The following is a 26,934-nucleotide window of genomic DNA, read 5'->3' on the forward strand; positions in this document are numbered from 1 at the left end:
TGTTGTTAACAGCCTGGCGTTTCAAAAGACGTAGGAAAAACTAAGCATTTTCTGTTGAGCAGCGTAGGAAGAACATAAACCTGACGTGCTCTGAAGCAGTGATTTCACAGCGGGAGGCTTTGGGAATTCTGGCAATTTCTATAGACGAGGGTGTGTGAGGGCTGCGGGCGCTGTGAGCGGCGTGAGCTCCCGGGGGCAGCCCAGACCCGTCGCCAGTGTCTGCGGGAGAGCTCGGAATTCGCGGCGCTGAGCGGGCTGGGTCGCGCCGCGCTCCGGCTCTCACGACATTGGCCATGCTGGTGCCTCTTGACAAACCTGCTATGTTTGTGTTGTTTCTTTGTGACAAAGGGAAACAAGCCACGGTCCCCCGGTCAGAATGGCATTGCCCTTTAAAGCAGTACAGTTCTGGAATTTGGAAAAATACAGAAGTATAACCAGCTGCTTCACAATTAGCAGCCGCCGTCTGCTCGGCTGATCCCTCCCCAGCTCTCTGGGTGCTCTCTGCAGATGCCTACGTTGTTTTCCCTTCTCCAGTTCAGCAAAGAAAAACCAGTATATCCCTTCCAAAGTGGGGCCAGGGGAGGGCCGAAGGGCTCAGCCCTGTCTCTTCCTGAATGCCTGGGGCTCCCTGTGCAAGATTTCCAGATTTCCCAAGGTGCCTCTCGCGTCCCCCTTTGCTGCCGTGCTGCAGTGCCCTCTGACTGCCGAGGGGCTAGAGACTGGGCTGTGCCTGTGGCCAGCTTAGGGGTTGTTTGGACGGAGCACCCATAGGTGGTTGGCGCTCTCTGCGTGCTGGGTAGTGTCTGTCCGTCCCCTGAACTCCAGTCCCCTCACGGCAGGAGCCCAGACCTTCCAGGGCGGGAGCCTCCTGTTCTGGGCTTGCTTTGGTTTGCACAGATGCCATCCGTTGTTTGGATTTCCGTCTGTCGCTTCCTGATGCATTTCACTTCAGAACAGGGACCAGCTCATGCAAAGGATGAGTCTCCTTGTTCAAGAAGAAATGTCAAATCTGTGCTGTTGTCAGCCAGCCAGAACACTCACTTCACACACGACAAGCGCCACCGTTGATGGCTTCCCAGGGAACGCTGAGATTGAACTAGTGCCTGCTCTCTGGATGGAGGCATGTGCTGCTCTTCCTGCTTCTGCTTCTCTGTTACCTTCTTTCCTTTACTTTGAGTTGCTTTTTCTAATCCTTTTTTAAGATTGATTTTTGCTCTGGCTGACCAACTTACCCTTAGCATCAACCCCTTAATCCCTGTCTTCTCACAGGTCTGGCCCGAAGGGTTTCAATCTATCTTGACAGAAGTAAACAGGGAGGTGAGTGCTCTCTTTCTCTTACCTACCGTCGGCCGGGTGGGAAGGATCTCCGCGTCTGCCTGTGGGTTGGTTGACTGCTTGGTTGGTTTCTTGGATTTTTTGGCACTGTTTGAGTGACTGCTGGGTCCTTGTGGTTCCTGGAAAGCTTCGCTGCTCCCACCTCTCCCATTCCTCCCCTCGTGTCTGTGTCCGTAGAGCCATGAGAAGCGCAGGAGGGTCTGTGCTCTCCGGGGGAGGGCAGCTCCATGGCAGACCCTTGGCTTTCTGTGGCAAGAGGAGGTTTGGGTGGGATGTGCCAGGCTCTCTTTCCAGGAAGATTTCAAAGCATCACTGAGCAAAAGGGTTTGACCGCCAGGGTCCAGATGTGAACCACCCTTAAGCTCGTGTGTTTACTGGGGTTTATTTGTAATACACTTTTGCTGTAAAGATCACGTGAAAAGGTTAAGCTGATGAATCTTTCCCCAGGAGGCTTAGAATAGCGGACTTTTGGCAAGGATACGCCTAATAAATCTTACAAATTCTGTTCTTTCACGTGGAAGGAAGGTAAATGAACTCCCCAGCTGCCATCTGTAGCAGCCAGGACTGCGCGGTGTCTGCATGGCTCTGGAGCCCGGCCCCCTCCTCTGCCGCCCAGGTCTCCAGGGAAGCAGCTGGCTAATGGCTCAGGGCATCTTTGTGTGTACGCACGTCCGTGGGTGCGAGTGTCGACGTAGTCAGCTTGGGTTATTCATCAATTATTAATATTTGCTGACTGATAAGAGCTGAATGTGTCTGTCGTGATGAATAGGAGGAAGATGACTGCAGTGCTGTGTGATTCAGAGCTCTTTCGCTCGAGGCCTTTGCAGATCTCTCTCGTGCCGTTCGGAGGCAGAGCACTGGGACAGGAATTAGCAAAGCTGATGTGTTGCCGTTAGCTGCCTGGCTCCGCGTTTTGCTCGAAAATCCGCTGGCAAACGGAAAGGCTAAAATTAGCAAGACTTGGCTGCGGGGAATTCCCCGCTCAGTAAACCGGGCATCGGAACCGATTAAGGAAATACCAGCCCCTGCCTTGCTGGATCAATACTGCTGGTGCCAGGCAGCCGCGCTCTCTCCTGAGCACACAAATAACTGCGGATCGATAGAAAGCATTCACCAGCGTTTTCTGGCCAGGTGTTTTCCTAGTGAAAACTGCAGCAAAAGGATTCCTTCTCTCCCACTGAAGAAGTCTTGAAAATGTGTGAGATGAGCTGTTTGCTTGACGGCAAAATACATCAGCAATGTTTAGATAAAATATACTAGTTTTGTTACTGAAGCACAGGAAATTTGTTCTCGTTGCCTAGGCTTCTGTGAGGAATTCTTACGGAAAGAAAGACAGGGACTGTCTCTTCATTCTCCCGTCGCTGGGTGCTGGTTGCAGGCAGGAGTCACCGGGCACCGCTGTATTGCAGATCGGTGGTAAATTAGAGAAAGACCAATGGTTTAATGGTCCAGGTCGTGTCAGGCCACTGCGCAGTTCAGCCCGGGAGCCCCTGCAGTCGGTGTGAGCACGGGGGAGTCTGCAGAGGAGTCTGGAGAAGCATTTGTGTGACCCTCGGCTTCACCCCCTGCGCCGTCAGAGCCCCCGGGGGGTCTCAGCATCGCCTCCCGCCGGCATAACGCAAGGTGCGATAGGAAGGAGACGGTGTTAACGAGAAAATGTACATCTGACCTCTGCCCACCTGCATCCATCGCTGCCTCCCGAGGGCTGTTGGTGCTGGTGTGTAAACAGCCGTAATCTGTCTCACCTCAAGAAAATTTATACTGATGCCAAGCAAGAAAAAATAAGCACATACTTGCCAGTTCCCTGCTTCCTTCCTGCTCTCCTGGGGCTTCCCAAACAAAGTGAGAGACGTCAAATACCTGCTTTGCAGAAAAACAGGCCCTTGCCCTCTGGAGGCTCCGCTCTGCTTGGAGTGCGCTCGGCGCTGCTGGCAGCCGGTCAGCCATCCGGGGGGGCTGAGAACTAGCAATCAACAGCCCCCTGGGAGGGGAGGTGCTGGGAGCTGCGTGGGGCGGCCTGCGACAGAGCAGCCTTGGCAGAGGGAAGGCTCTGACCTGCAGAAGGAGCTGATCGAAGGGTCAAAATCAAACAGAGCTTCTACCGCAGAACAAGAGGGAGAGAGGAAAGTAGAGCGAGTCTTCCCACATTTTCCCAGGGGCTGGTATCTCGTCCTTTAGGAATAAGAAGTTTGGGAGGAGCACCCTATTTCTGGTCAGATTGTTTTATGGCAATAAAATAATTGGAGAAATTGCAGCTCCAGGGGTTTGTGTTCTTTTAATCGGATTCCCAGCATCACAGCTACTCTGCTCCCTTGCTGCGCGTAGTCCTTGGCATGAGAAGAGTGACACTTTTTGAAAGGATGTTGTAGAAACTAATGATGAGTGAGGTCATGCGGCCCTCCCGCTGCGTCCTGGAAATTAAAATAGTGATGCGCCTCATTGCTCAGACAGGAGGGCCCAGGATTAAAAAATCATCAGTCAGAATCCAAGATGCTTTTACATTGTGTTCTGTGTAGGTATTCCTGATTTCACTGAAATGCCAAGTACGGGTTGGCCACGTTCCAGTGACGTTAAAAATAAGAGCAAACACTCAGAATGCAGCCATTTCCAACACTAGTGTTATTTATTGTCATTTATACGGGGAACTATCCCACCCAGACAAATATCTGTTGCTCAGGGGGAATCCTGAGGGAACAGCCGTAGAAAGTTACAGCTTCAAGAATGGCTGCTGGTATGTGTTGCCTTGTATATAAACTTGCATCATACAGAACTGCAAGTACTTGTGTTAAAAGACTCAAAAAAAGAAAAACCAAACCAAAAAAACTAAAAAAAAAAACCCCAAACTCCACAAACCTTAAAAAAAGTATTTTCTTGTGGAAGATTTGTTGCTCGTTATCTGAAAACGTATTATCTGAAAACATACCATTCTTTACAGGAAAATTGTAATCTTCGCTAACGATGCGTTACAAGAAGCGTGTTGCTCGGACGCTTGTTTGTGCTCTTCGTTGGCTTCTGAGGGCACCACAGTTTCACTCCTGGCCTTTGTCAGGTGCTGCATGAGTGTCGCGGCATTGCCCCCGTTCACTCAGGGAGGCGGGAGCTCGGGGACGGTGGCGGGTCATGCAGACCCTGCCTTCGGAGGCTCAGGCGGAGCTGAGCTCGCCTGGCTTTGCGGAGCGCGTTGCCTTTTTGCCAGAACGAAGCCGAGAAGCATCTTAGGTGCCAAAGCCACGAGCCAAACCCCAGCAGGTGAGCTGCAGTCTCAGCGGTAACATCCTGGAGAAGGACCTCAGTTAATTAAAAAGGAAATGATAATTAGTATGAAGTTCCACATTTATTTCTCATCCCAAAATACTAGGAGTTTAACATATAAACATGAGCCAATACTGTATCATTTCCCCCATGAAAACGTTTACTCGTACATAGAAATAGTTCAGCTATTTATGTCTCGTTTCGTACTGTGAGTGTCATCTTCGGATTTAGCATTTCACAGTCAGAGGAAACTTTCCATCCCTGTTCTACACATGTGAATGACTTAAATTTACGTGCAAAGGCTTTTCTTCTTCTCAGACGCATTTGAATTGCAGTTTCGCACTCCCAGGCGCATCCTGGGCTCCCCTTTGCCCCTTGGCCAGGGCATCGCTGGGGCTGCAGCGGGATCAGACCCCCCAGCCCGGGGCTGGTGCTCGCCGTGGTGGGACCCTGCAGTGGGACCCGCCGCCATGCTGGGCTGCGGATGGAGCCGGCCCCGTCTCCCAGCGGGAAGGGGCCAGGAGTTCTCCTCCACTGTTGCTTTTATGCAGATATTCTGTTGTTTCCGATGCCCGCGTTGTGTGGTGCAGGGTGAGCACCCCGTACTCTGCCACTGCCCGTTCCACCCGCGGGCACGGTGCGCCAGAACCAACAAAACTGATATTTCACATTTTCTTGAGAGAATAAGGAAACTGACAAAAGAAAGGGAAGATCCCTTGGTATGGGGTGATCAAAATGCTGCGCTTCCCTCTTCCAGAGAGCAGAGGTTATCGCTGACGTGGACTATTGAAGTTTTATAAGAAAGGCAGGAGCCGCATTGGCTGCTCGGAAGAGCGGGAGCCACACCGTGCCCCAACGCCCTCCCCCTCCTTTCTCCCCACCTGGGCTCTGCCAGCTCCTGGTCCAGGGGAGCCCTTGTCCTCTCCATCAGGGCATCTCTCACGGGACGGCTCTGTGCCGTGTTACGTTAACTGAAACCCCTCTGGAGCTTCTTGCCTCAATCAAACTTTCCCTGGCCGCCTAGACAGCATCGCTGAATATCCTCAGGGCATGAATTCCCCACAGATAGGCCAAGAGAAGCCCCCAGAGCGCCAGCCATCACTCAGAATTCACCATCACCGTCCCCCCGCCAAGCTGAAAAGACACCTGGGACCGCAGCAGGCTGGGGACTCCTGCTGCCGATCAGACTGAAGGAAAACATTATCTTCAAACTGGGGAATGTAACTGGGAAATTGGGAGCTTTAAAACTGCCTAAGAGCACATTGCCTGCTTAAGTCCATCAGCGATGGTAATGGCAGTATCTGTCTCAGCCTGCCAGGTTTATCTTGTCACATGGGCCATAAACAAGATGACAAATGAAAACACTTCAGTGATGTTTATCATCTAAATCACTGCCTGCTTGTTTGCCTCAGATCTCTAGCAGCCCTCCGAGCTGCCAGGCAGTCTGAAGTAACAATCAAGCTACAAGCTCTCAGCTTAGCCCAGAGGCCCGAATTTCCTGCGGGAAGATGACGGAGTGTCAATAAACGTCAGTAATCTTCTCGGCGGGGTGCAGCAAGATCAGGAACCGGCCTGGATGCGATGCTTGGAAAGGGGAGATGGGCAAAGTGTTCTATCTGGATCTGTGCAAAACAAGGTCATTTCATCGTCTTTGAAGAAAACGTGGTGTTTATAGGATGCCTCGGTTGTTTCCTTTGCGCCCTGTAAAGGTGTTTGGTGAAAAGTACTTACGGCCCTTTGGTGACAAAGAGCATATTGGAGTAGGTTTAAATTTCCTGCTGGGGCTAATTCCTAGCAGTAAATCGAGACAAATTCACGTTTGTACCTTCTGGACAAGCGAGTTGTGCGCTCCTCCTGGGGGTGTTTGTGCAGTGGCAATCCCGGAATCCCGGCGGCAGCAGCCACGGCGCATTGCGGAGTGCTCGGCTCCGGGCCGCAGGCTGGTAAAATACTTCCCAGTTTGGCATGGAGGAGCGGGAGAGGCGCTGCTGGGCAGGGCAAGGATGAGTCTGCCCCCGCCCCGAGGACAGCCCTGCCCGGCCGGGTGAAAACAACCCCAAAAACCGGAGCTGTCGTCTGGCTCCCTCCTGTAACGCTCCTGGCGGTTTTTGTTTGTGTTTTTAATGTATGAATAAGAGTCCCCCTGGAAATCCCGTAGATTTGGGGTTGGTCGGCCTTTGCAGCATGAAAAGCAGCAGATAATTGCTGTACAGCTCTGTGCTTTAAGCAAAACGTTTCTGTACTGTGGAGGCAGCACTCAGGTACAAAGAAGTCCCTTCTAATTAAATGTACAAGAATTGCTCCTCAGAGGTTTCCCCTGCAGAATCAGGGGTTTCGTTGCCAGCTATTTCCCAAGTCCCAATACCCGGCTTGTTCTGAGGCTGGTGTGCTCTGTGCTTAGGAGAGCCAGCTCGGCCCGTGGCTTTTGGACATCTTATTCCCCCAGCTGGGACAGGGGGTGCCACACATTTACTTTTCTCTGGAAATTGCTGTACCAGCACGACTCACCAGTTCAGGCGTCTCCCAGCCTGGCGGTACACGGTGCCCGTGTCAGGTGTTTTGGGGACAGAAAATCCCTTGTAATTCTCTTACAGCATGGGTGGGACGGTTTTCTAAACTTCACCTAGCAATCAGGTTGTGCCCTCAAAGGTGAGGAGCAAGAGCTCCTGTAAATGTATTTTAGCCAGTGCAATTGCAGAGTGTTCCCCTCCTTATCTGTCCATAGAGCAAATTGGTTTTTACTCCTACCAAGCTGTTTAATTCAATGTCTTGCAGCAATGATTTTGCTATTCCTTGTTTAGAAACACCTCCCCTTAGCTACATATTTCTATTAGAATGAGGAATCACGGTAATCCGGAGCCTCTCAGGTCTTGCTATGTGAGGTGTCACCAGTTTAGTCTACTTCAATCATCATTTAATCTGGTGTTCTCATAAACTGGTGAATAATTTATTAAGATCCCCTTAGAAGTCCCCAGCAGCCTGGCGGCGTCCCTGGAAGGCTCTATTCGCCTGCCCCTTGGCTTTCCTAAGCACTTAAGCGAGCCAAGAGGTCAAAGACGTATTTTGGACTCAGATCCAGGACCAGCTGGTTTGATCCCATTTGGAGGATGTGTGGATGTGTTTGTATGCAATTTTAAATTTCCTCTAATAACGATAGTTCCTGTAGCATGAGGTGACGAAAGCTGCTGTTCTAATTAGCGCAGCTCTGCCTGGGCTGATGCAGAGATTAATTTGCACGCCCTGCCTGTGTTTTGTCTTAGGAGCAGGAATGGTCGTCGACTGGGAACAAGAAACCGGGCTCCTGATGACATCGGGAGATGTGAGGATAATCCGGATCTGGGACACGGATCGGGAAATGAAAGTCCAGGTAATGTCTGCGTGTTTGGCCCGTTCACCTTTTCCCTCCCAGAGCACATCCCACGCAGAGGGTGCCCACGCACGGCCAAAGCGTCGGAGACTCCTCTGTGGAGAGCTGGCGGGTTCTGGAGCTTCTGCTTCCCTGCTCAGAGCCATCTTACGCGATAAATAAAAGCGCACACATACTTAGTGAGTGTGTCGGGTCTTCCCTGGAAGCTGCCGCTGTTATCCTGGGGGTGTTCAGCGGTGTTTGGGAAGGGTGAGGCTGTGCGGTCCGGAGGCAGGCACCAGGGTGCAGGCAGGGTTTCCTGCTAGCGTGTAATTGAAATAGCGTAAAAATTCTTGAGGAAACGTGGTGAGTTGGGTCATTCTGATTTACTGCTGCCACCTCTGCTTCTCTGGGACGGACCCAGAGCTCATTACAGGGCCACAGGCTGCAGGGCTGGTTTCAGGGAAGGCGCAGAGAGCGCTCACAGACCCGCTCCCGGCCGTGGAGCAGCAGGACACGAAGACGAGCGTTTCCTCGCCGTGTGCTGCTCCCACGTGTTGCTGTGGCTTTGGCCAGCGTGAGGCAGGTCAGAGGTTTGCTGGGTGCCGTCTGCCCCGGGTGTCAGAGGACGCAGGTCCCCCCAGCCAGGCACCTCCCTCAGTGTCCCCGCGTGTCCCCGGGAGCTCTGCAGGCTGGGGCACCCCGTGCTGGTCGCATCTCCCCTCTGAAATGTGGCGGTACGACAGCGGTATTTCAGTCGTACAAAACTTTCTGTGCAGCGTAACAGGGAAAAGACGTCGTAAGCGTTCACCTCAGTCATAATCAAATGGAAGTTTCTCAGGAATTACAAGGAGAAGCAGCTGGTCTGTGAGAATGGAGTCACCAGGCTGGAGAAAACAGCAGGACTAGTTTTCAAAGCTTCTAGAAATTAATTACCCTTGGATGAACATTAATTACGACACTTTGACCCTGCAATGCAGAATAATTAAGCCTATGTTAATCTTAATTACTTTCACATGTTATTTTTTTTCTATGTAAATTAGGGAACAGCAAAATTCAGGAGGTGAAAATCTTTTAAATGGTGATGATTAATGACTGCGCTGAAAGTATCTGAAAACATGTGGTTTCATTTTTAATTGCAAAGATTGGTTGTGCTGAAATTCAAGCGATTGAAACTTCCTGACTCGGTAACACTGGAAAACTGAAATTCAGCACAAAGAGCAGTGAAGCTACGTAGTCCGAGCTAATAAAGGTGCCTTCCCACTCTTTGAACTACAAAAAGCCTACCCCTGGAAGCGCTCGGGATGTAGCTGAAGCAGCAAGTGCTTCATTTTCACTTCTGCTGATTGTTCCTGCTTCAAAGGCCGTTCCTGGGCTCGGGCGTCGGGGAGCTGCCGAGAACAGCCCCGAGGAGCTCCTCGGCTCAGCCCAGGCTGCGGAAGCAGCCAGGAAAGGTGAAGCCGCACAGCAGCGAAAATAGGATGGAGGTGTGAAATTAGCTAATGCGGTTCCAGCCTGCCTCCTGATTGTTAGCCTACTTTTTCAGCATTGCTTAGTTTTCACCTGTTTTAGTTGAAAATGTTTTTCCTCGTGGCAGGCATAGACATTACCCCAAGCGATCCTTCTGCTTATAGCGAGTAAAAAGGGGGAAGCAGCAGCCTTAGAGCAAGAGCGCACGCCGTGTTCCAGCACAGCTGTCCTTGCAAGCTCCCGTCTTCTTTTTCCATGTCATTTTTTTTAATACGCACAGTGTCTGGCATCTAATGAGATAACCTGAATCTACTCGTCACATGTCCTGAAGCGGGGACTTTAGGTGGCGCAGCACTGGCTCGCTTTATCCTGCGTAAGTGATTCTCCGCTGCTGTATTGTCAGGTGGCTCCGTGTGTCGTCCAGGGCTCTCGCCTCCCCTCTGACGTTGTTCCAGAGCCGCCGGGCCGCCAGGATCTCCGTGGCCAAGGGGAAGGTCACGCTCCGTCTGCTCGGCTTGGCCCATCCCACTAAGCCCCAGAGCTCTGCAGAGTGTAGTGGTGATCCCAGTGGGGAAAGGAGGAAGGGAGCTAAGTGTTTAAAAAAAGGAAATAAAAAATAAAAGTAAAATGAAATAAAAAGCAAAATTAAAGAAATGGACTTCACTGACGATAACTGGAGGTTGGGTTTTGTGTGCCTTCTCCTTAGGATATCCCCACCGGAGCCGACAGCTGTGTCACCAGCCTCTCCTGTGATTCTCACCGTTCGTTGATCGTGGCGGGGCTGGGGGACGGCTCCATCCGCGTGTTTGACAGGAGGATGGCGCTCAGTGAATGGTAACTACCCGTCCTGCCCAGCCTCGGTGGGATCCTCGCGTTTCCACCTCCCTCCCTTCAAAACGTTTCTCTCCTTGTTCCTCAGCCGTGTCATGACCTACCGGGAGCACACGGCCTGGGTGGTGAAAGCGTACCTGCAGAAACATCCCGAGGGCAACATCATGAGCGTCAGGTAAAAGAGGTTTTACTCTTTGAGCTGTTTTCTCTTAAACACAATTCCTTTTTCTATTTAAATTCTGCCTCTCTTATTTCAAGAGCTAAGAGGGTAAAGCTCTTTAGTTTGACATTTGCTTCAGTAATTAACTCCTGCTCCAAACTTGGTGGAGAGAAGGCAAAAAGAAATGCGGAGCTTTCCTTGGCAGCCTGTTAGGGAGGTTTGAGAGTAAACAAGAAGGCGTCTCTGCTGAAATCACCATCACGAGATGTGTGAGGGAGGAATGGAGAGAACCAGAAACCTAAGCTAGATATAGTCTATCTTATGGCCCTTCTTCTTTATTGCCAACGTCTCCGTGGGGTCATTTGCAAGAGAACATGAGAAGGAAGGTTGATGTTGCATCTGTTGGGCATATTGCTGGGCAGGATTACTTTGCTGTCTAGCAATTTTCTACACATAAATCCATTTCTGCTGCATGGTAAATACTGCAGAGAGAGCAGCATATACTTATTTGGCCATTAAAGAACAGCAGAATATAATTTATTGTCACAAAGCCACTGTTTGCACGCAAAGAGGCTCTTTTTCTTGACTACAAAATGAAAACAAAGCATAATTTTCTGGGATTCAGAACATTCCTGATGTGGGGGCTGGGCCAGCAAAAATGTATTAAGATTTTCAGAAAGGGGATTATGTGATGCAGCTGCCAGATTTGTCGAGCTCACATATTAGAGTTTTTAATCTTCCTTTCTGTAATCTCCTTCACCAGTCCCAGGGGTCAGGCCTGTAGGCTTGGCCAGCCCGGCTCTGAAGGCTCCTTCTTCCCCTCTCCTCAGTGTCCTTCTCAGCACGTGATGCTTTCTCTCGCCATTGAAGGGGTATGAGAAAGCGCTGGACTTCAAAAGACAGGTCTGGGCTCATCCCAAAGGGATGCGGTTTGTTGAGACACCCCACCTTGCTCTCGGTTTCTCCCAGTTCACTCTCTCCTTCAGTTCACGACAAGATCCAAGAAGAGCAAATGTTGGGACGTGGCGAGGTCTCGGTCTAGCTATTTCCTGAAAAACCTGAAGGCATTGTATTGCTTGTAGAGCAGTTCTCTGAACCTCGGCGAAGCGTTTTCCCCGGACCAGAGGCGGGAGTTTGTAGCACGGGACGGGCAACTCCGGGCTGGGTTCTGCAGCTCTCCGTCGCCCGGCGCTGGTTCCCCACCTGAGGTTGTGCTAGTGCCGCACGGCCCTTCTGATTAACCAGCAGGTCTGCTCTTAGCAGGCCGACAGCGCTGCTGGGAAAGGTCCTTCAACACCTTCGGAATCTCCTGGTTTAGTAGCTTAGCTGTTCTTGACTTGTTGCCTCTTGTTCTTCAGCTGGGGTGTGTTTTCCCACGTAGCCGTCCCTCATCACAGAACTTCGCTTCCATTTTAAAGCTCTTGCGTCGTCTGCCAGTACATCCAGAACCATTTTCAAGTCTTATTAACGCTCAAAGCTTTAAATGAATTTGATCTCTCTCAAACAATATTTCCATCTACTCTTTAGGATCTAAATCAACCCCAAGTTTAATTTGTCTTGAATTTAATTATGTGACAGCTGGAGTTGCAGCCTCTTGTAATGATATAAGTAATCCTCTCTAGCAGCCTTTTGATCAGTATCAGATATTCCAGAGGTAAAGAAACTAGAGGCAATATGCTGCTTTGTGCTTTTGTTCTTAACTCTGTAGGGCGATTCACAATTGTATGGCCGTCAGTGACTTGGGAAAAATAACGCTTGAAAAGTTGTGGTGCCAAAAGCTTTACTTCTGCTGCCAGCAGAATTAGATCAGATGAGTTGATTTTGAATTTAGTTTCCAGAAGAGACTCTTCTGTTTGTGCACCAATTGACCAGTCTCTTGCCAGCAGCTCAGGAGAGCAGATGTACCATAGCGAAATCTCCGGTCCTTGGTTCCAGGGCTGTAGGAGACGATGCCCCCTCTCCACAGCTAACACCTGATTCTGCTGATGTATTGCAGAGAGACCACTTAAGAAAAAGAAACCATTTGTGTTTGAAAGGTGCTTGATCTACTAAGCACAGTACCTTGCTGCTACCGCTGTTGCTTTCCCCACGCTCTCTTCCCCGATAAGGTCGTTCATAGGACGGACGCGTCGGCTGAGCGTTTGCAGGGTTGTTACGCCTGGTCCACAGAGTACTTTGGACAGCCCAGACTCGTGCAGCTGTGTCCGGACGTTTGGCACGATGGACGGTACCACAGATCCCATCTGGTCGGAGTTTTCTAATACGGTTTCCTACTGTGCAAAGGAGAAGGAGTGCGGGTCTGACGTGCAGCTTGGTGTATTGAGTGTGACATAGCAGTAAAGGCACTTGTACTCAGCGATGAGCTGTAAGCGGTAAAAGTAATAATGGATCGCTCCTGAGGGCAGAGGCAGAGCCGTTTGCACAGCACTTAGTGCGTTGTGGAGGGTACCAAAGATGGGTGACATCAGTGGGAATTCAGCCGTACTGACGGAGAAGGCAAGGGTGCGTGTCTTCTCTGTCCTGATTTTCCAATCGAAGTGGTCAGCTCGCAGACAGGCAGACGCTTGAGTCCCTGGCCTTTAGGGTCTGCTCTGGGCACAGCCTGACATTGTGAAACTCATGTGTTGGCAGTGTAAATGGAGACGTGCGGTTCTTTGACCCCCGGATGCCGGAGTCCATGAAGGTCCTTCAGATAGTCAAAGGGCTGACGGCCCTTGACATTCACCCCCAGGCCAACCTCTTCGCATGGTAAGTTCTAGTTTCATCTCTTGCATCCCTGGGGTGGACAGAGAGGGCAGTTTGTCTCTGCAGACATCACTCATGGGGTTTTGTTGTTTGTTTAAACCTCACCCAAACAGTCCCGCTTCTTTCCCACGTCGTCAGCTCGGGAATGCTCCCTTGCGTGCATTAGTGAAACCACTGCACCAGTGACTTAAACTGATGGTGCGTGGTCTTACACTGCGATGTCAGATCCCGTGCAAAGTCAGCATGGGTATTTTGGGGCTCTGGCTGGGGACCAGCAGCTGCTCCACGGCCACGTACCCTGGGGGTGGTTGGGGACCTGCTCCCGGTGCGTGTGTGCATCAGCTCTTTGTGTCTTCTGTCTCAGCCCTGCAGTGGAACAGGTAACTGTGGTTCCAGCCTTTCTGTGAATCTCTGCACGGAGGTTGCCATGGTACAGTTAGAGTCAGTCTCCCCGCTTGTAAGAAATCATCGCGCGCAATCTGATGAACAGCTCAGGTCGACACGGCTGGAAAGGGGGCTGAAGGCAACAATATTGGTGTTACCACAGCTTTCTCGGTGACACCGTGTTCTCTTGGTTCCCTTCCAGTGGCTCGATGAATCAGTTCACTGCAATCTACAATGGAAACGGGGAGCTGATCAACAATATCAAATACTACGATGGTTTTATGGGACAGAGAGTTGGAGCCATCAGCTGCCTGGCTTTCCATCCTCACTGGGTCTGTATTCTCTCTTTTTGGATTGGGGAATTTGCATTTCTTAGTTAATGGCCGTGTTGGAAGAGAGAAAGGCGCAGAGACTCCTCTAGCACAGCCTGCTCTTCTGAGGGTGCTTTGAGCCGCGGGTCCTTCAGGGCTTGTCCTCCCGGCTGTTCCAGAGGAGCACGCTGGCGGTGCCAGTGCTGCTGGTTTATGATGGGAACAGGACTGCCGGCGGCTGAGCCCTCCTTACTTGCAGATCGGCTTGATATCCTGTTCCCATTTCATCCCATCGCTCTGGGACCGCAGCCGGGCTTAGCTCTCGCTGTAGCTCTTGCCACAGAAGGTGTCCGAGGTGAATTTGTCTGGAATTTGCGGAGAGGAGCAGTCTCTCACTTCCAACACGCAAAATTTCATGTTCTTATTTATTCCACGCCTCTTCTCCTGCAGCCGGCAGGCTCGCCCTTGTGTCTCCAGGGCGGCTTTTACACCGCCTTATGTAAGGCTTTCGGAGGACCTGATGCTGTGCAGCAGGAAAACTGCGCGTCAGAAAAATGAGAGAACTGCAAAAATTAAAAGGCATAAGCTGATAAACTCTAGAGTTAATCAGAGTAAAGAGGAAATTTTGGAATATGTCACAGCTGAGGTGGCTCTGCAGTAGTCATTAGAGAGAGAATCTGGTTGCTACTTAATTAGGAGGCAGGTGCCCGTCTGTATTACGGGCTGCTGCTCACCCAGAGATGAGAATAAATGAAGGAGACTGAAAGCCTAGGAAAACGCGAGTGGATGGGAAGAGCAGGAGGAGGTTAAAGAAGGCATTTAGACAGAGGGTTATTTTAGAAACCTGCAGATCAGAACACAAATATTTAATATGTAACGGGAAAGAGCGGTGGGAATGGTAAAGAGAGGCAGAGGGAAGCGCCGTGCTGTCCTGCGATCTGTATCGGCCGGGCAGGGAGGGGGAAGGCGCTTTTCCTGCGTTTTACACCCCAAAGGCAGCACCAGTAAGGGGAAGCTCATCTCCTCCTGCCTTTTGAAAAGCCGCTTTGCACAAAGCTAAACAGCGGTTTTGCTGTCCGATGGTTTGGGGGGACAGAGAAGGAAGCGGCTGATTGCTGGAAACGTTTTGCTCTTTAAATCAGCAAACAAAGCCCTGTCCAGCCCCGTCCCCGCGGCTGGGATTGCTCCTGGGCCGCTCCGTGTGGGGAATGCTGATTGTCAGTCCAGGCGACCGTCCCTAACTAGCAGATTTGCAGTCATTTACAAAAATTATGTTAGCGGTTGGCAACTAATCGTCATCATAATTTTTCCCTCTGGCTGAAATGGGTATATAACTCGCTGGGACGATGTAGGTGCTGGCAGGAATGTCGTCAGAGCTGCGTTGGCAGATGCACTTAAGAGCTTTCGAGCATCTGGGTGTTACTGCTGAAAATGTCGACCGTTACCATGTTGCCCGTGCTGTGCCTCTCGTTACTGCGTGACACCTGTACGTTTATCCCGGTTTGCTCTCTCTGCAGCCTCATCTGGCAGTCGGAAGCAATGACTACTACATCTCGGTGTACTCGGTGGAGAAGCGGATCAGATAACGGCTGGTGGCAGCGGCACTGGAGAAGGGAGTCCCAGCGGGCAGGGCCGTGTCTCACCCCTAATGTACATAGTGAAATTATCGACTTGAATGTTTAGTGTTGGCTGCTGCTGCATCCATAACTTGAACGTTTTTTTCTGACTTAGCTACTGATGATTTTGACAAGGGGAAGAGAGACAATCTCCTTTTTTGGGTTTTTTTGTTGTTTTTTTTTTTTCTTTTCCCAGCTATATCCTCTAAAAGCTACAGAAAAGGAACATTTTATTTTTGTTTCCAGTGGTTGGCTTCTCTGTTAGAAACACGGCTCCTGAGCTTGGAAGGACTGGATGAGGCAATGCCCTTGAAAAGGGCTTTCTGTTGTAGTCTTTGTTTCTTTGTTTTGCTGGAGCGTGGGCTGCTATAAGGACTGAAGTCAGGACTCACCTACAGCTCCGGGCGCTCGACCGGACCACGGGACCCCTCCGGCTGCCTCCTACCCTGTGCCAAACAGAAAATCCTCCGCCGGGGCAGCAAGACCCAAGCTCTCTGGCTGCAGAACAGCGTTACGTTCTCCTGCCCTGATGAGCCTGGGCAAGGCAGGCAGGAAAGTGTCTCCTCTGCGTGAACCTCGTCCCCTCTGCAGCGTCCTCTGCAGTGAAAGGAGAGACAGAAGGCGACTTGGTGGCAAGGGGAAGCAGGGATCCTGAGGAAAGGGGCGTGAGGAGGTGACAGGAGCAGGGCAGGATGCCACCGTACTGTGAGGTTGCACATACAGGAAGAAGAGGGAAGAAAGAGAACGGGCATCTCTGACGTCCCAACAAGCCTGGAGCAAGTCACTCATGTCACCACTTTCCGCCCAAGCACACGGTGCTGGTGGGGGGGTCTGGTGCGTCTGGGTCACCGTTACTTCTGCAGTCCCTGTCCTTCTGCCCACAGTGAACTCCACAAACACGTTTGATGGCCTGGGAGCGCTGCCCAGGCAGCAAGGCAGGCTCCGGGTTCAAGCCACGGGCTTTCGTCTCGCTCCAGTACGCAAATATTCGGCAAGGTGATGGTCAGGAGAATTTGCACACTTGCTGCTGTGTGTTTGCAGCCGCACACGTGGCGTGGACGTGGCTGTGGCTTGTCTCTCTGTCCCTGCAGAACGGGGCACGTACCCGCACGTGGTCTGAGCACAAGAGAATCACTAAGGGAGGGGGAAGACAGCGGGTCATCCTGCTTTGAGCAAAACAGCCTTGTCCCAGCTCTCTGGGGGAAAGCCTGCTCCACCTTCCGCACCTTCTGTGTCTGAATAATGAATGTTTCTGTCCCTTGAAAACCGTGATGGGCTGGAGACGGGTGTGGGGAAGGGGGCGGCAAAGCCAAAGGGCAGGTTTCTTTCAGGCGCTGCCAAGGTGCGATTTCGCTGGCCAAGAGCAGAACTTGTGCCGTGCAAAAGTCACTGCGGCAGCAAAGGTTGACCTGCTGAGTCCAGAAGTCCCCAGTTTTTCTTCCAGCCGGTATCACAGGGGCCGTGGGCTCCCAGCAAACGCTGCCAGCGATGAGGCCGACGGGGAAGGAAATACTAATGATGGAAGGGGTGAGAAATGTTCTCTCCCTGTACGGATAGCGGCTTCACCTCTGCCGTGGCGTGTGACCCGTCACTGCTCCTTGTACACCAGATAATCTTGTTTCCTCCATGCGCTGAGGCAGCCGGGTCACCGGTGGGGTTGTCCCGCTGGCTGCCCCGGGCTCGCTGCGGGGACGCCCAGTGCGAAGTGCCGTACGCATGGCTGGGCATTGCCCTCGGTGAGGGGCCTCGGGCCACGGAGCTGGCGCAGAGGCCGACGGCTGGGCGCTGCGTCCTTGCCCTGAGCACCGTCACTGTCCTCCCGCCCATGGCAGGGAGGCCGAGGGCCACTTCACAGGATGATGAATCAAAGGCTTTAAACTTCAGAAAAAAACTACCTAAAAGTCCACTTTTAAGTTACCAGAAGTTAATTATGGTCTAACAGAGCTGTGCCTCTTCCCGACCCGCTCCCGTGTTGCTCCGGCGTTGGTCCCAGCGTCTCCATCACCCTGCCCGCCCCGGGGCCAGCGAGGAGCTTGCCGGCAAGCATGGAGCCAGGGCTTGGGGTCTACACGTAACCCATTAACATACACAGCTTAAAAAACAATAGATTTTTAACTCGTATCAGTGTATTCATTAAAGGAACAAGAAACACCTGGCAAAAGGCGAGGCTGGGCTCCCCACCGCCCCCTGGGAGGTGGGTTTTTATCCAACTCGGCCTGTTGGGCTTCATCTGAGCGTGTGCGTGTGCGGGCTGCGCTATCACAGGTCTGATGCAGAGATTCAATCATGAAGTTTAACCAAGGATCTGGAGAGCATCCTATCTAAAAAGTTCACTTATCTCTATTTATTTTACAAAAATAAAAATTAAAAAAAAAAAAATATTAAAAAACCACACGATTGTAATGTGAGAGTAAAATAATTACAAACAAATAAATGGTTAATAAAAAATAAACGCAGAAACACTGCCCGGTCTGAGGATTGTTGTCTGGGGCAGGAGTCGGGGGGGGGCAGCTGTGGCTCGAGAGGGAACCGCGTTGGATTTGGGTGAGGGCTGTGTGGTTCAGGGCGGTTTCCCCACGGAGCAGCGGCCGTTTCCCGTGGGGATCCGGGGCGAAAGCCCGTGTGTGGTCCCAGATCGCTGCTGCTGGGGCCGGGCAGCAACACGGCGTCTCTGCTCGGCAGCACCGCAGGGGCCTGCGGGTGCGTCCCAGCCCCAGCTCCAGCTCTCCAGCGCTGGCCGCGGCACGTTCACGGGAACAGGGGCTGTTGGCCTCGTCCCGAGGGCCTGCGTGGCTCTGTCCCCTCCTGTCCCCTTCCAGCACATCCCTGCCGTCGGTGCAGTGACCCTGCTGGCTCCCGGCCGAGACCCCCCAATCCCACCAGCACCACACGTTCCTGTCCCAGTGTCAATGGCACGGGTGGCCAGGGCGTCTCTCCCGGCCGGACGCCGAGGATGGAGACCATGAGGGACAAGGGCGGGCAGGAAGAGCTGTTGGGGTGACCATCAAAGCCACCGAGAGGTGGGCCGTGTCCCCGCTGCCCCTTGGGGTGACGGCCATGGTAGGGTGAAACGGCACAGGGCGTCCGAGGGGCTCGGCATCGCCGGGGACGTGGCTCTGGGAACCACTTTCCGCACGGTTTTATTTGTTATTTTTCCCCTCGGCCCGGCTGCCGCTCTCAGGAGGGCAGGCATTAGGGGTGCGGGGGCTGCGCAGAGCGAGCGGTTGGGTGATCCCGAGTGAAACCCACAAGGAAAAAAAGGGCATTTTGTGGCACCCGGCCTGGCAGGGCTGGAGCTTCGGTCACTCCGGGGAGCGCCGGGCTGCGGGCAGCCGGGAATAACCGCGCTCGGGCTCGGCAAGCACGGGGTTTGGGGGGGCACAGAGTGATTTGGGGGGCAGAGAGAAGTTTGGGGGGCACATCGGGGTTTAGGGGGACACCACAGCGAACCCCCGCCCGGGGGTGGTGACTGGGCTGTGGAAGCAGACGGGGAGGGGAGTGGGAACGGCTCTGGAAGCGGGAGCGGTGGGGGGCGGGATTCCCACCCCTCGGGGTGAAAGGCTCGGAGCTGCCCTTGGCGAGAGCCGCTGGGGCCCATAGGCCCAATGAAGTGATGGCCACGGCCACCGCCACGGCCCGGCCCGGCCCCCGCTGCGGCCCCCTCCCCGCCATCAGGCCCTTTGTGCTGGGGCCACCTTTGCTCCGACCGCCCCCAGGGACCCCAGGCCCCGGGCGGCGCCAGAGCCCGCCCTGTGAGGGGACGCGGGGACGCGGGGACACAGCGCCGGGTCCCTGCAGGGGCAGGCGGGGACGGGGGGGCGGGTCTCCATTGCTCTCCACCCCACAGCCCTGCAGCTCCCCCCAGCGCCCCATCCTCTGCCCTGCAGCACCCCACCTGCTACAGACCCCACCCCCTATAGCTCTCCATCCCCTATAGCGCCCCTAGCCCTATAGCCCCCAGGCCCTACAGCCCCATCCACAAGCCCCCCATCCACTATCCCCTCATCCCCTGCACCCCCACATCCCCTATACCGCCCATCCCCTAGCTCCTCATCCCCTATATCCCCATCCCCTATATCCCTATCCCCTACAGCTCCCCATCCCCTATAGCTCCCCATCCCCTATATCCCTATCCCCTATAGCTCCCCATCCCCTATAGCTCCCCATCCCCTATATCCCTATCCCCTATAGCTCCCCATCCCCTATAGCTCCCCATCCCCTATATCCCTATCCCCTATAGCTCCCCATCCCCTACAGCTCCCCATCCCCTATATCCCTATCCCCTATACCTCCCCATCCCCTATACTCCCCCATCCCCTACCCCCCCCGCTCCCGGCATCCTTCTCCGCCCATTCCCATAGCGCCCCCACAGCGCCCCCTGGCGGCGCTCTCCGCCTCCGCTCGCCTTCGCCTTCTGCGGGGCCGGGCCCTGCGCGGCCGCCGTCGGGGGGCGGTGCCGGGGGCGGGGCGGCCGCGCCGCCCGGGGCAGGAGCGGCGGCGGCGGCGGCGCCATGGGGAACCTCTTCGGGCGGAAGCGGCGGAGCCGCGTCACGGAGCAGGATAAGGCGGTGCTGGTGAGACCCGGCGGGGGGACCGGGCCCGGGCAGTGCCGGGAACGGCCGCGCCGCTGTCCCCGGGCGGCCGCCGGCCCTGCCCGCTCCGCCCCGCGCCCGGGCCCCGCGGCGCTGCCGGCTCCGGGGGTGGGGGGGGCGGCGGTCGCCGGGTCCCCGCGCTGGCGGGGGCGAGGCCGCGAGGGGCCGGGGCCGGGGCGGTGAGGGCGGCCGCTGGGACGGTGAGGGGCCGGGGCGGTGAGGGCGGCCGCTGGGGCGGTGCCGGTGTGCGGCCTGTGCGCGGCGCGGGCCGTGACCGGGCCCGTCTCTGTCCCTCCCTCCCCAGCAACTGAAGCAGCAGCGGGACAAGCTGAAGCAGTTCCAGAGGCGGGTGGGCCTCAGCCTGCAGCGGGAGCGCGCCCTGGCCCGGCAGCTGCTGCAGGACGGGAAGCGGGAGTGAGTGAGGGGCAGCGGGGGGGCCGGGCCGGGCCGGGCCGGAGGAGGGTGACAGGCACAGAACCGTGGGGTCGGGGGCACCTCTGGGATCATCGCGTCCATCCGTCAGCCCGACACTGCCAAGGCCACTGCCAAACCCCGTCGCCAAGCACTGTCTTTTATATCTGCCCGTTCTTTAAATACCCCCTGTCCCGGAGAGGGATCGGTACCCAGTCGTAGGTGTCGATGGCTGTGGAGGCATTTACGGGGTCTTCTTTGAGAACAGAAGTTGAGTTTGAAGTTTTATACTGAATGCTTTAAGTATAAAGTTTTATACTTTATAGAAGAGTATAGAACTCTACAGAACTTTGTAAAGAATAAAACTTAGACTAGATTTAAGGAAAAACTTTTTTACACTGAGCACGGTGAGCCCCTGGCCCAGGTTGCCCAGAGAAGCTGTGGCTGCCCCATCCCTGGAAACATCCCAGGCCAGGTTGGACGGGGCTCTGAGCAACCTGATCCAGTTGAAGATGTCCCTGCCCAGGGCAGGGGGAGGGACTGGATGGCCTTTAAATGTCCCTTCCCACCCAAACCATTCTGTGATTCTACTTACAACCAGGAGAGACTGTCTGCCTGTGTGCCACAGCTGGTGTTTAAAACAGGTTTTCAAAAAGTGGTTCTATTTCTGTGCCGCAGTCAGTGGCTGTCCCTTACGCCTGGTTGTGAGGGTGTATCACAAGCCTTTTGTGGCAAGGACTTTGTTTTGCATTGCTAGAGCAAAACCGGCCCAGTGAAGTCCTAATCCACGACAAATATGCCTAGATTTTCAGGTAGCAGGTTAGCAAATTTATGATTTGCTCATCCTTATTCTTCACAGGAGCAGTTCAGAATTGTCATTTAATTGGCACATGGTTTTGCCTTCTTTTGAAAAAAGCACAAAGATGGCTTTGATGTGGTTCTTTTAGACTTATTTGCTTTCTCCTGTGCTGAGTTTTCCTCCTCCTGTTTTCTTGCAGAAAAGCCTTGCTCTTGCTAAAGAAGAAGCGTTACCAAGAGCAACTTCTAGATAGAACGGAAAACCAAATCAGCAACTTGGAGCGGATGGTAAGCGAGAAGCAGTCGCTGTAGGCTGCGAGTGGCCGCTGCGTGCGCTCGGTACAAGTCTCTCTCCTGGGGTGGGTGTTCCTTTCGATTGTGTGGAATTGCATTTTAAGTCCTAACGGGGGTTTAGCCCTCTGTCCGATGGGCAGATGTCTCTGAAATCATCTGTGCACCGTGACTCTTCCCTAAAGAATCCGCTGGTGAGTGTGTTTTGAGGTTATAGTGCAGGTTATGGATGACACAGATGTTTTGTGAATTAGTAAAACTTTAGTCACAGTGTGGACAGCTGCAGTAGGCACTTCCTCGGGCTTCGCCTCGGTACTGTGATTTCAGGAATGGATGTGTTTGTTCTGGGGTGGCTGTGGAAACTGTGGCCTCAGCTTAGACTGTCAGCTAGAAAATCAGTTAAAGGGCTGTTGGATGTGCTTTTGTAGCTGCCTGCAGCTTTTTGTGTGCGTGTTCTTACTACCGGTATAATTTAATCTTTGTTCACTAGTGAAAGGGCTCTTGAGTGAGGTCTCCTTGCAGTTTCTCTGGGGATCTTGGCGGTGTGTCTCTGGCTAACGATGGGAATGTGACAGCCTGTGATGTGTCCTCCTCTTTCTCTTTCAGGTCCAGGATATTGAATTCACCCAGATTGAAATGAAGGTCATCGAGGGCCTGAAAATAGGCAATGAATGTCTGAACAAAATGCACCAGGTATGTGCGAGCAGGTCAGCTGAGTGCGCTCTTGCCTTGGTCTCGGCAGAGTCCTGGGTGTTTGTAGCCCTGCAGACCTCTCTGACACATGGACTTTGGGTTCTTTTCTTCAGGTTATGTCAATAGAAGAAGTAGAAAGAATAATAGGTGAAACTCAAGACGCTGTGGAGTACCAGAGGGTATGTACTGTGTGCGTGAGTAGTTGTGAGCAGAGACAACCTGCCAGGCAGAGTTTCTTTGGTGTGCGCTGTGTTCCCAGACTTACTTTGTAGGCGATCAGGTTGGGAATTACATCTCAGTCGCCTGCAGAAAATTTATCTTTGTTAGTTTTCCAAGTACCCCTTCACCCCAGGTTCACATTGCTCCCCCGTGCGCATGTACCATGCTACAAGCCACAGAGCTGCTTCTGCTGCGCTGTTGTTGACTGGAACGTGTCTCTTCCTCTCTTTCATAGCAAATAGATGAGTTACTGGCTGGCAGCCTGACTGAGGAAGATGAAGATGCCATTCTAGAAGAATTAAACGCTATTACTCAGGTAGGACTGATGTTCTTGGAATTACTTTAAATGTCATTTTCAGGAAGCTGTTTGTAATAGGGGAGAAAGTATCTTTTTCCCGCTCTCAATAGTAATACCTGTTTATGCCCGATCATTGTGTCGTCAAAGATCAAACTAATTACTCCACACGCAGGTGTCATTTAAAAATGGGATGCTTTTAAGGGTGGTACTGTATTTGCCGTCTGTTGCAGTCAGTTGATCTCTGTTCTTACTGGATATCTCTTCCACTTCACCAGAGGAAGATCTTGAAAGCCCTGGGTCATGCCCAGATAGCAGCAGTCAGTGTGTGTTGCCGTCCCCCATCCCTGTGGTGCCTGTGGCTCTTCCAAACACGGGCTCGACGTGGCTCCACTGTAGGAAACATGTAGCCAGTGGAGGCTGAGGTGGAGAGGATCTGCAGCTGGCATTGATTTGAGGGGACTTGTAGTTAATACAGGGTCCTATTAAGTCTCATTTAATAATTAAAATAACCCTTGTTCTCATGTACTGGGCAGTACTGAAGCCCGTAACCCTTCCTGCATCTCTGGGGCAGATGTAAGTCCGTATGAGAAGTCGCTTAATGTTCTTCTGTTCCCAGACAGTCTTTGCACAGAGCCCTGGCACAAGGGTCTGTGACCGCTGCCTGGTACGTGGGGTGTGTGTCATGTGTCGTCTTTAATGTTCTTGCAGGAACAGATGGAGCTTCCAGAAGTTCCTTCTGAGCCACTCCCAGAAAAGATCCCAGGTACGCTTTCTTTATATGCTCTCATCCTTCTTCTCAGTTCTGTGCCATAGTCTGAGACCCTCTCCTGTTGTAAGTACTGTCCTGGCGAATGGGAAGGAATAGAAACTTTGTGATTTAAAGCCCTGTTGTTCGGGGCTCTGACAAACCCCCTCACCATAAAGGACCCAAGGCTCTATAGTCTCTTTGTTCAGTCAGCATCTAGTTGTTCCTCTTGAGGAGTTCCTTTTTGTTACGTCTGCTGTTGTTAAGTCACGCTTTGTACATGCCGTGAGACTGCCCGCTGCCTTGAAACACCCAGTGTGTGTTCCATTGGGAAGCTCCACGAGGAACTCCTTCCTTGGCTCTCCTCTAGACCCAGGCAAGGCTTTCTGACGACACCCGAACTGGTCCCCTGCGTGTTGTCGCAACGTGCTGCTGCGCAGCAACAATTTGTTGTGACCACGGATGTTAGCAGTCACACTGCACGGAACTGGATTTCACTGAGGTTCCTGACAACTCGTAGCTCTTGTGACCTTGCTTCACGTAACAACGGTAATTTTGCACCAGCTGGATGAGGACCGCTGGAGCCCCACTGTTCCAGGACTGTCGGAGCGTCAGCTCTGCAAAGTGATGCTACCCGTGCGTTTGCTCCTGAGCGATCCGCAGCCTCAGCGGCAGGGTTTGCGCACTGGGTGCGGAGAGGGAAGAGCGAGAGAGCTCATGGAACAGAGTGAGCAAATGGGCACTGTTGGGCTGGAGAGGAAGGAGTCTTCCCGGAGCGTTACCAGGTGTCTGTCCATGCTGGAGAGCTGAAGGTGGAGCCCGCCCTTGGAGACAAAGGGTGAGGTAGAGCTGGACTCAGCTGGGTGCCAGAAGGCAAACTGGGAAAGAGTCTGTCTCCCGGGACAGCAGAACTCCGAATTGTCGGTCGCTGAAGCTGGACTTCCCTGCTTGTGGAGACCGGGAGCTGTGAGAAGCCAGTTCCTCTGTGTGAAACCTGCCCGGGAGAAATGTGGGATGTGGGGAACGGGCCTGGTTTCTTTTTAGTGCTTGTTTGCTAGTAAACATGGATCAGATGTCAGCTCTGTGCGCTGGCAGCGGGACGGCCAAACAAAACACAGGCTGCCCTGGCTGCGCGCTGCCCTCCGTCTGCGTCGCTGGGCTGGGGCTTACTGGGGTTGTGTTGGGTGTGTTCTGAAACGGGTTTAATTCTTCAGGTGCTGTGAAAAAGAGGGGCGTCCTGGATATGTGGAATTATTTCTAACGAACTTTTATTAGTTCAGGTGCTGTGCAAGCATTTGTTGCTCTACAGAGAAGTGGATTGCGAGTCCTGGTTCTTCTGCAGGTGACTGGAGACTATTTGTTCTCCGTTTCTGTAACAAGTTTCTCTTTCTTCCACAGAAGCGTCACCCGTCAAGAACAAGCCAAAACCAGAACTGGTGGCAGCATCCTAACTCCCACTTCTGGGGATTCCCCCACATAACTTTCACCCAGGACAGTTTGCCATCCCAGCGTGTGCTGGGAACAAGCAATGCCTTGGCAGCATCCCAGCTGTGCTGGGCGGATCGTGGAGCAGGATTCCCTGTTGCAGGGTGGGGAACCTCAGCTGATTATTGCTCTTGTATCAAGATTATTTTCTAGTGCTTTCTTTTTTTGTAACTTAAATTCTAAACTCACTCAGCTGCGCTGTCTCGGGATTAAACAACAACTCTAAAACTTCGGAAGCCAAATGCTTGCTTTAGGTTTGATTTCAGGGGTAGATCTGCCTTTGCTCTGCCTGAATCCCCAGGAAGTCGCACCCTCGGAGCCATCGTGTGTTTACAGCGGCTGTCCCGGGCAAGAACGAGCTGCTGCTCTCGGGAGCCCTCGGTGTCTGTGCTCCTCTGCGTCCCTCTGCTTCTCTTCTGGTTCTGTCTGTGGCACGGCTGCTGGTGTCCCTTGTCCCCGTGTAAGCGAGACCGGCTGGCATGTCCGAGGCGGTGAGGGGGCACGGGCAGGGCGCAGCCAGCCTGGGCTTCCACGGGCAGCGACGCTTCGTGCTGCGGGTTGAGAACGGTTCTGTCAGCCTTGTGTAAAACCAGCTCACGCGTGAGGGCGGTGCGCTTGAGCAAAGTCCAGAGCGCCTGCTTGGCTCTGCGTTCGCTGGCAGCGGCGCTTACTGGGGGAAAAGCCGCTCTCGGTGCGAGGTGAAGAGCTGGCCTCTGCCTGGGTGCGAGTCGCAGGCGGTCACTAACCATTCCCATTCGGATCCTGCTCTGCCTGCCTCTGGTGCTGAGTGAGAGCCAGGGTGGCAGAAATCTGATGAGCCTCTTAAAATTACAGCAAGGAATCTTCTTATGAGCCAGGAGTCGTCCCTTGTTGGCTCTGCCCCACCATCAGAGTTCACCTTTGCAACGTTCAGACGGGCTGAGATCGGTTCTGCTTCCAGCCGTCAGCTCGTGTTTGACATTTCCTCGTAGGGTCGGGGACAGGAGGGGTCAGGCTGGGGTAAACATGGGGCTCGTTCTGTACTGGACACGAGGCATGAAGCTTCTTAAATCAACACTCCAAAGGAGACCAGTTCCTCCGGAGCCCACACTGGGGAGGATGGTCTGGTGCTCAGCGGGGTCAGCAGGGATGACGGAGCGCTTGGAGAGGTGCCTGGTCAGCCAGCTGGTGGGCAGATTTAGCTGTTCTTGGAAGCAAGCTTACTCGCCAGCTTGCAGATGCTCTTCAGGACACTGCAGATCTTTATTTATTACGTTCTTGAAACCACAACCCTTAATCCCTCTTTCTGCGACAGCAGAAGAAGGACCCAGAGGGTCCTTGGAGACTTTTAGTGACTGTCTTTGGGGTTGTGTGATCTGGTGCTAGACAATACTAAGTAATCCCAGAGACCGTGCTGCTCTCCATGTGGTGATGGGCCAGCAGCAGCTCTGGTTTTGAGTCGTGCTTTCCGTGTCATCTCCGTTTGTTACATTCCAAAGCCTGGCCGGGGCATCCTCGTCCTCCTGCGCGCGTGTGTCCTCAAGGCAGCGTGCACCTTGGAGCTGCCCTGCTTTCGGTTCCACTCGCTCCCTCTCTTCATTAGTGTTTCCTGACAAAGCCGGGGTCCCGCAAGCCTTGGACCCATGTTGACTGACCAGTGCGACTTGAGCAAAGGACTTTCTCTGGAAGGAGCCGAGCGGGTTTGAGCTGCTCCTTGTGCCCTCGCTGAAGGCGACGGTTCCCCTGGCCTGTGTTTGGAACAGCCGAAGCCTTGGCCCAACCGGAGTGAAGACGGGACGGGGCCGTGTCCTGCTCTGCACTCCTGGGATGTGTTTTCTCTAGGCAAAGAGAAAACATATTTCCCTAAGACCATCCTTGCAGTGCGCGCCTGTTCCACCAGAGAGAGCCTTGTCTTCATCCGCACGGGCTGTAGCATTTTGTACAACGTTTTTCCTTCAAGGCTCCTTCAGTCC

At 53.3% G+C, this 26,934-nt stretch overlaps 2 protein-coding genes across 5 annotated transcripts in view; both read left to right on the forward strand.

Annotated features, from left to right (window-relative positions):
• RPTOR (regulatory associated protein of MTOR complex 1) overlaps nucleotides 1–17,905 on the forward strand; it is a 156,168-nt gene extending 138,263 nt beyond the window's left edge. For 2 of the 4 annotated variants that reach the window (XM_054221547.1, XM_054221549.1), the window contains 7 exons: nucleotides 1,270–1,317; nucleotides 7,848–7,954; nucleotides 10,110–10,237; nucleotides 10,323–10,409; nucleotides 13,026–13,142; nucleotides 13,726–13,855; nucleotides 15,352–17,905. In XM_054221547.1, coding sequence (XP_054077522.1) covers nucleotides 1,270–1,317; nucleotides 7,848–7,954; nucleotides 10,110–10,237; nucleotides 10,323–10,409; nucleotides 13,026–13,142; nucleotides 13,726–13,855; nucleotides 15,352–15,420 — 686 coding nt within the window. In that variant the 3' untranslated portion in view covers nucleotides 15,421–17,905. The remainder of the gene's footprint in view (nucleotides 1–1,269; nucleotides 1,318–7,847; nucleotides 7,955–10,109; nucleotides 10,238–10,322; nucleotides 10,410–13,025; nucleotides 13,143–13,725; nucleotides 13,856–15,351) is intronic. The other 2 variants (XM_054221548.1, XM_054221550.1) reach the window with 1 other exon arrangement.
• Nucleotides 17,906–19,902: 1,997 nt separating this feature from the next.
• On the forward strand, nucleotides 19,903–25,224 carry CHMP6 (charged multivesicular body protein 6). The gene is made up of 8 exons (XM_054221803.1): nucleotides 19,903–20,024; nucleotides 20,347–20,456; nucleotides 21,452–21,539; nucleotides 22,149–22,235; nucleotides 22,349–22,414; nucleotides 22,690–22,770; nucleotides 23,461–23,515; nucleotides 24,896–25,224. Exons 1-8 carry the CDS (start codon nucleotides 19,962–19,964, stop codon nucleotides 24,946–24,948), a joined length of 603 nt encoding a protein of 200 aa, XP_054077778.1. The 5' UTR covers nucleotides 19,903–19,961; the 3' UTR covers nucleotides 24,949–25,224.
• Nucleotides 25,225–26,934: the final 1,710 nt, after the last annotated feature.

The sequence above is a fragment of the Rissa tridactyla genome, chromosome 15, assembly GCF_028500815.1.
Source record: "Rissa tridactyla isolate bRisTri1 chromosome 15, bRisTri1.patW.cur.20221130, whole genome shotgun sequence".
NCBI lineage: Eukaryota > Metazoa > Chordata > Aves > Charadriiformes > Laridae > Rissa > Rissa tridactyla.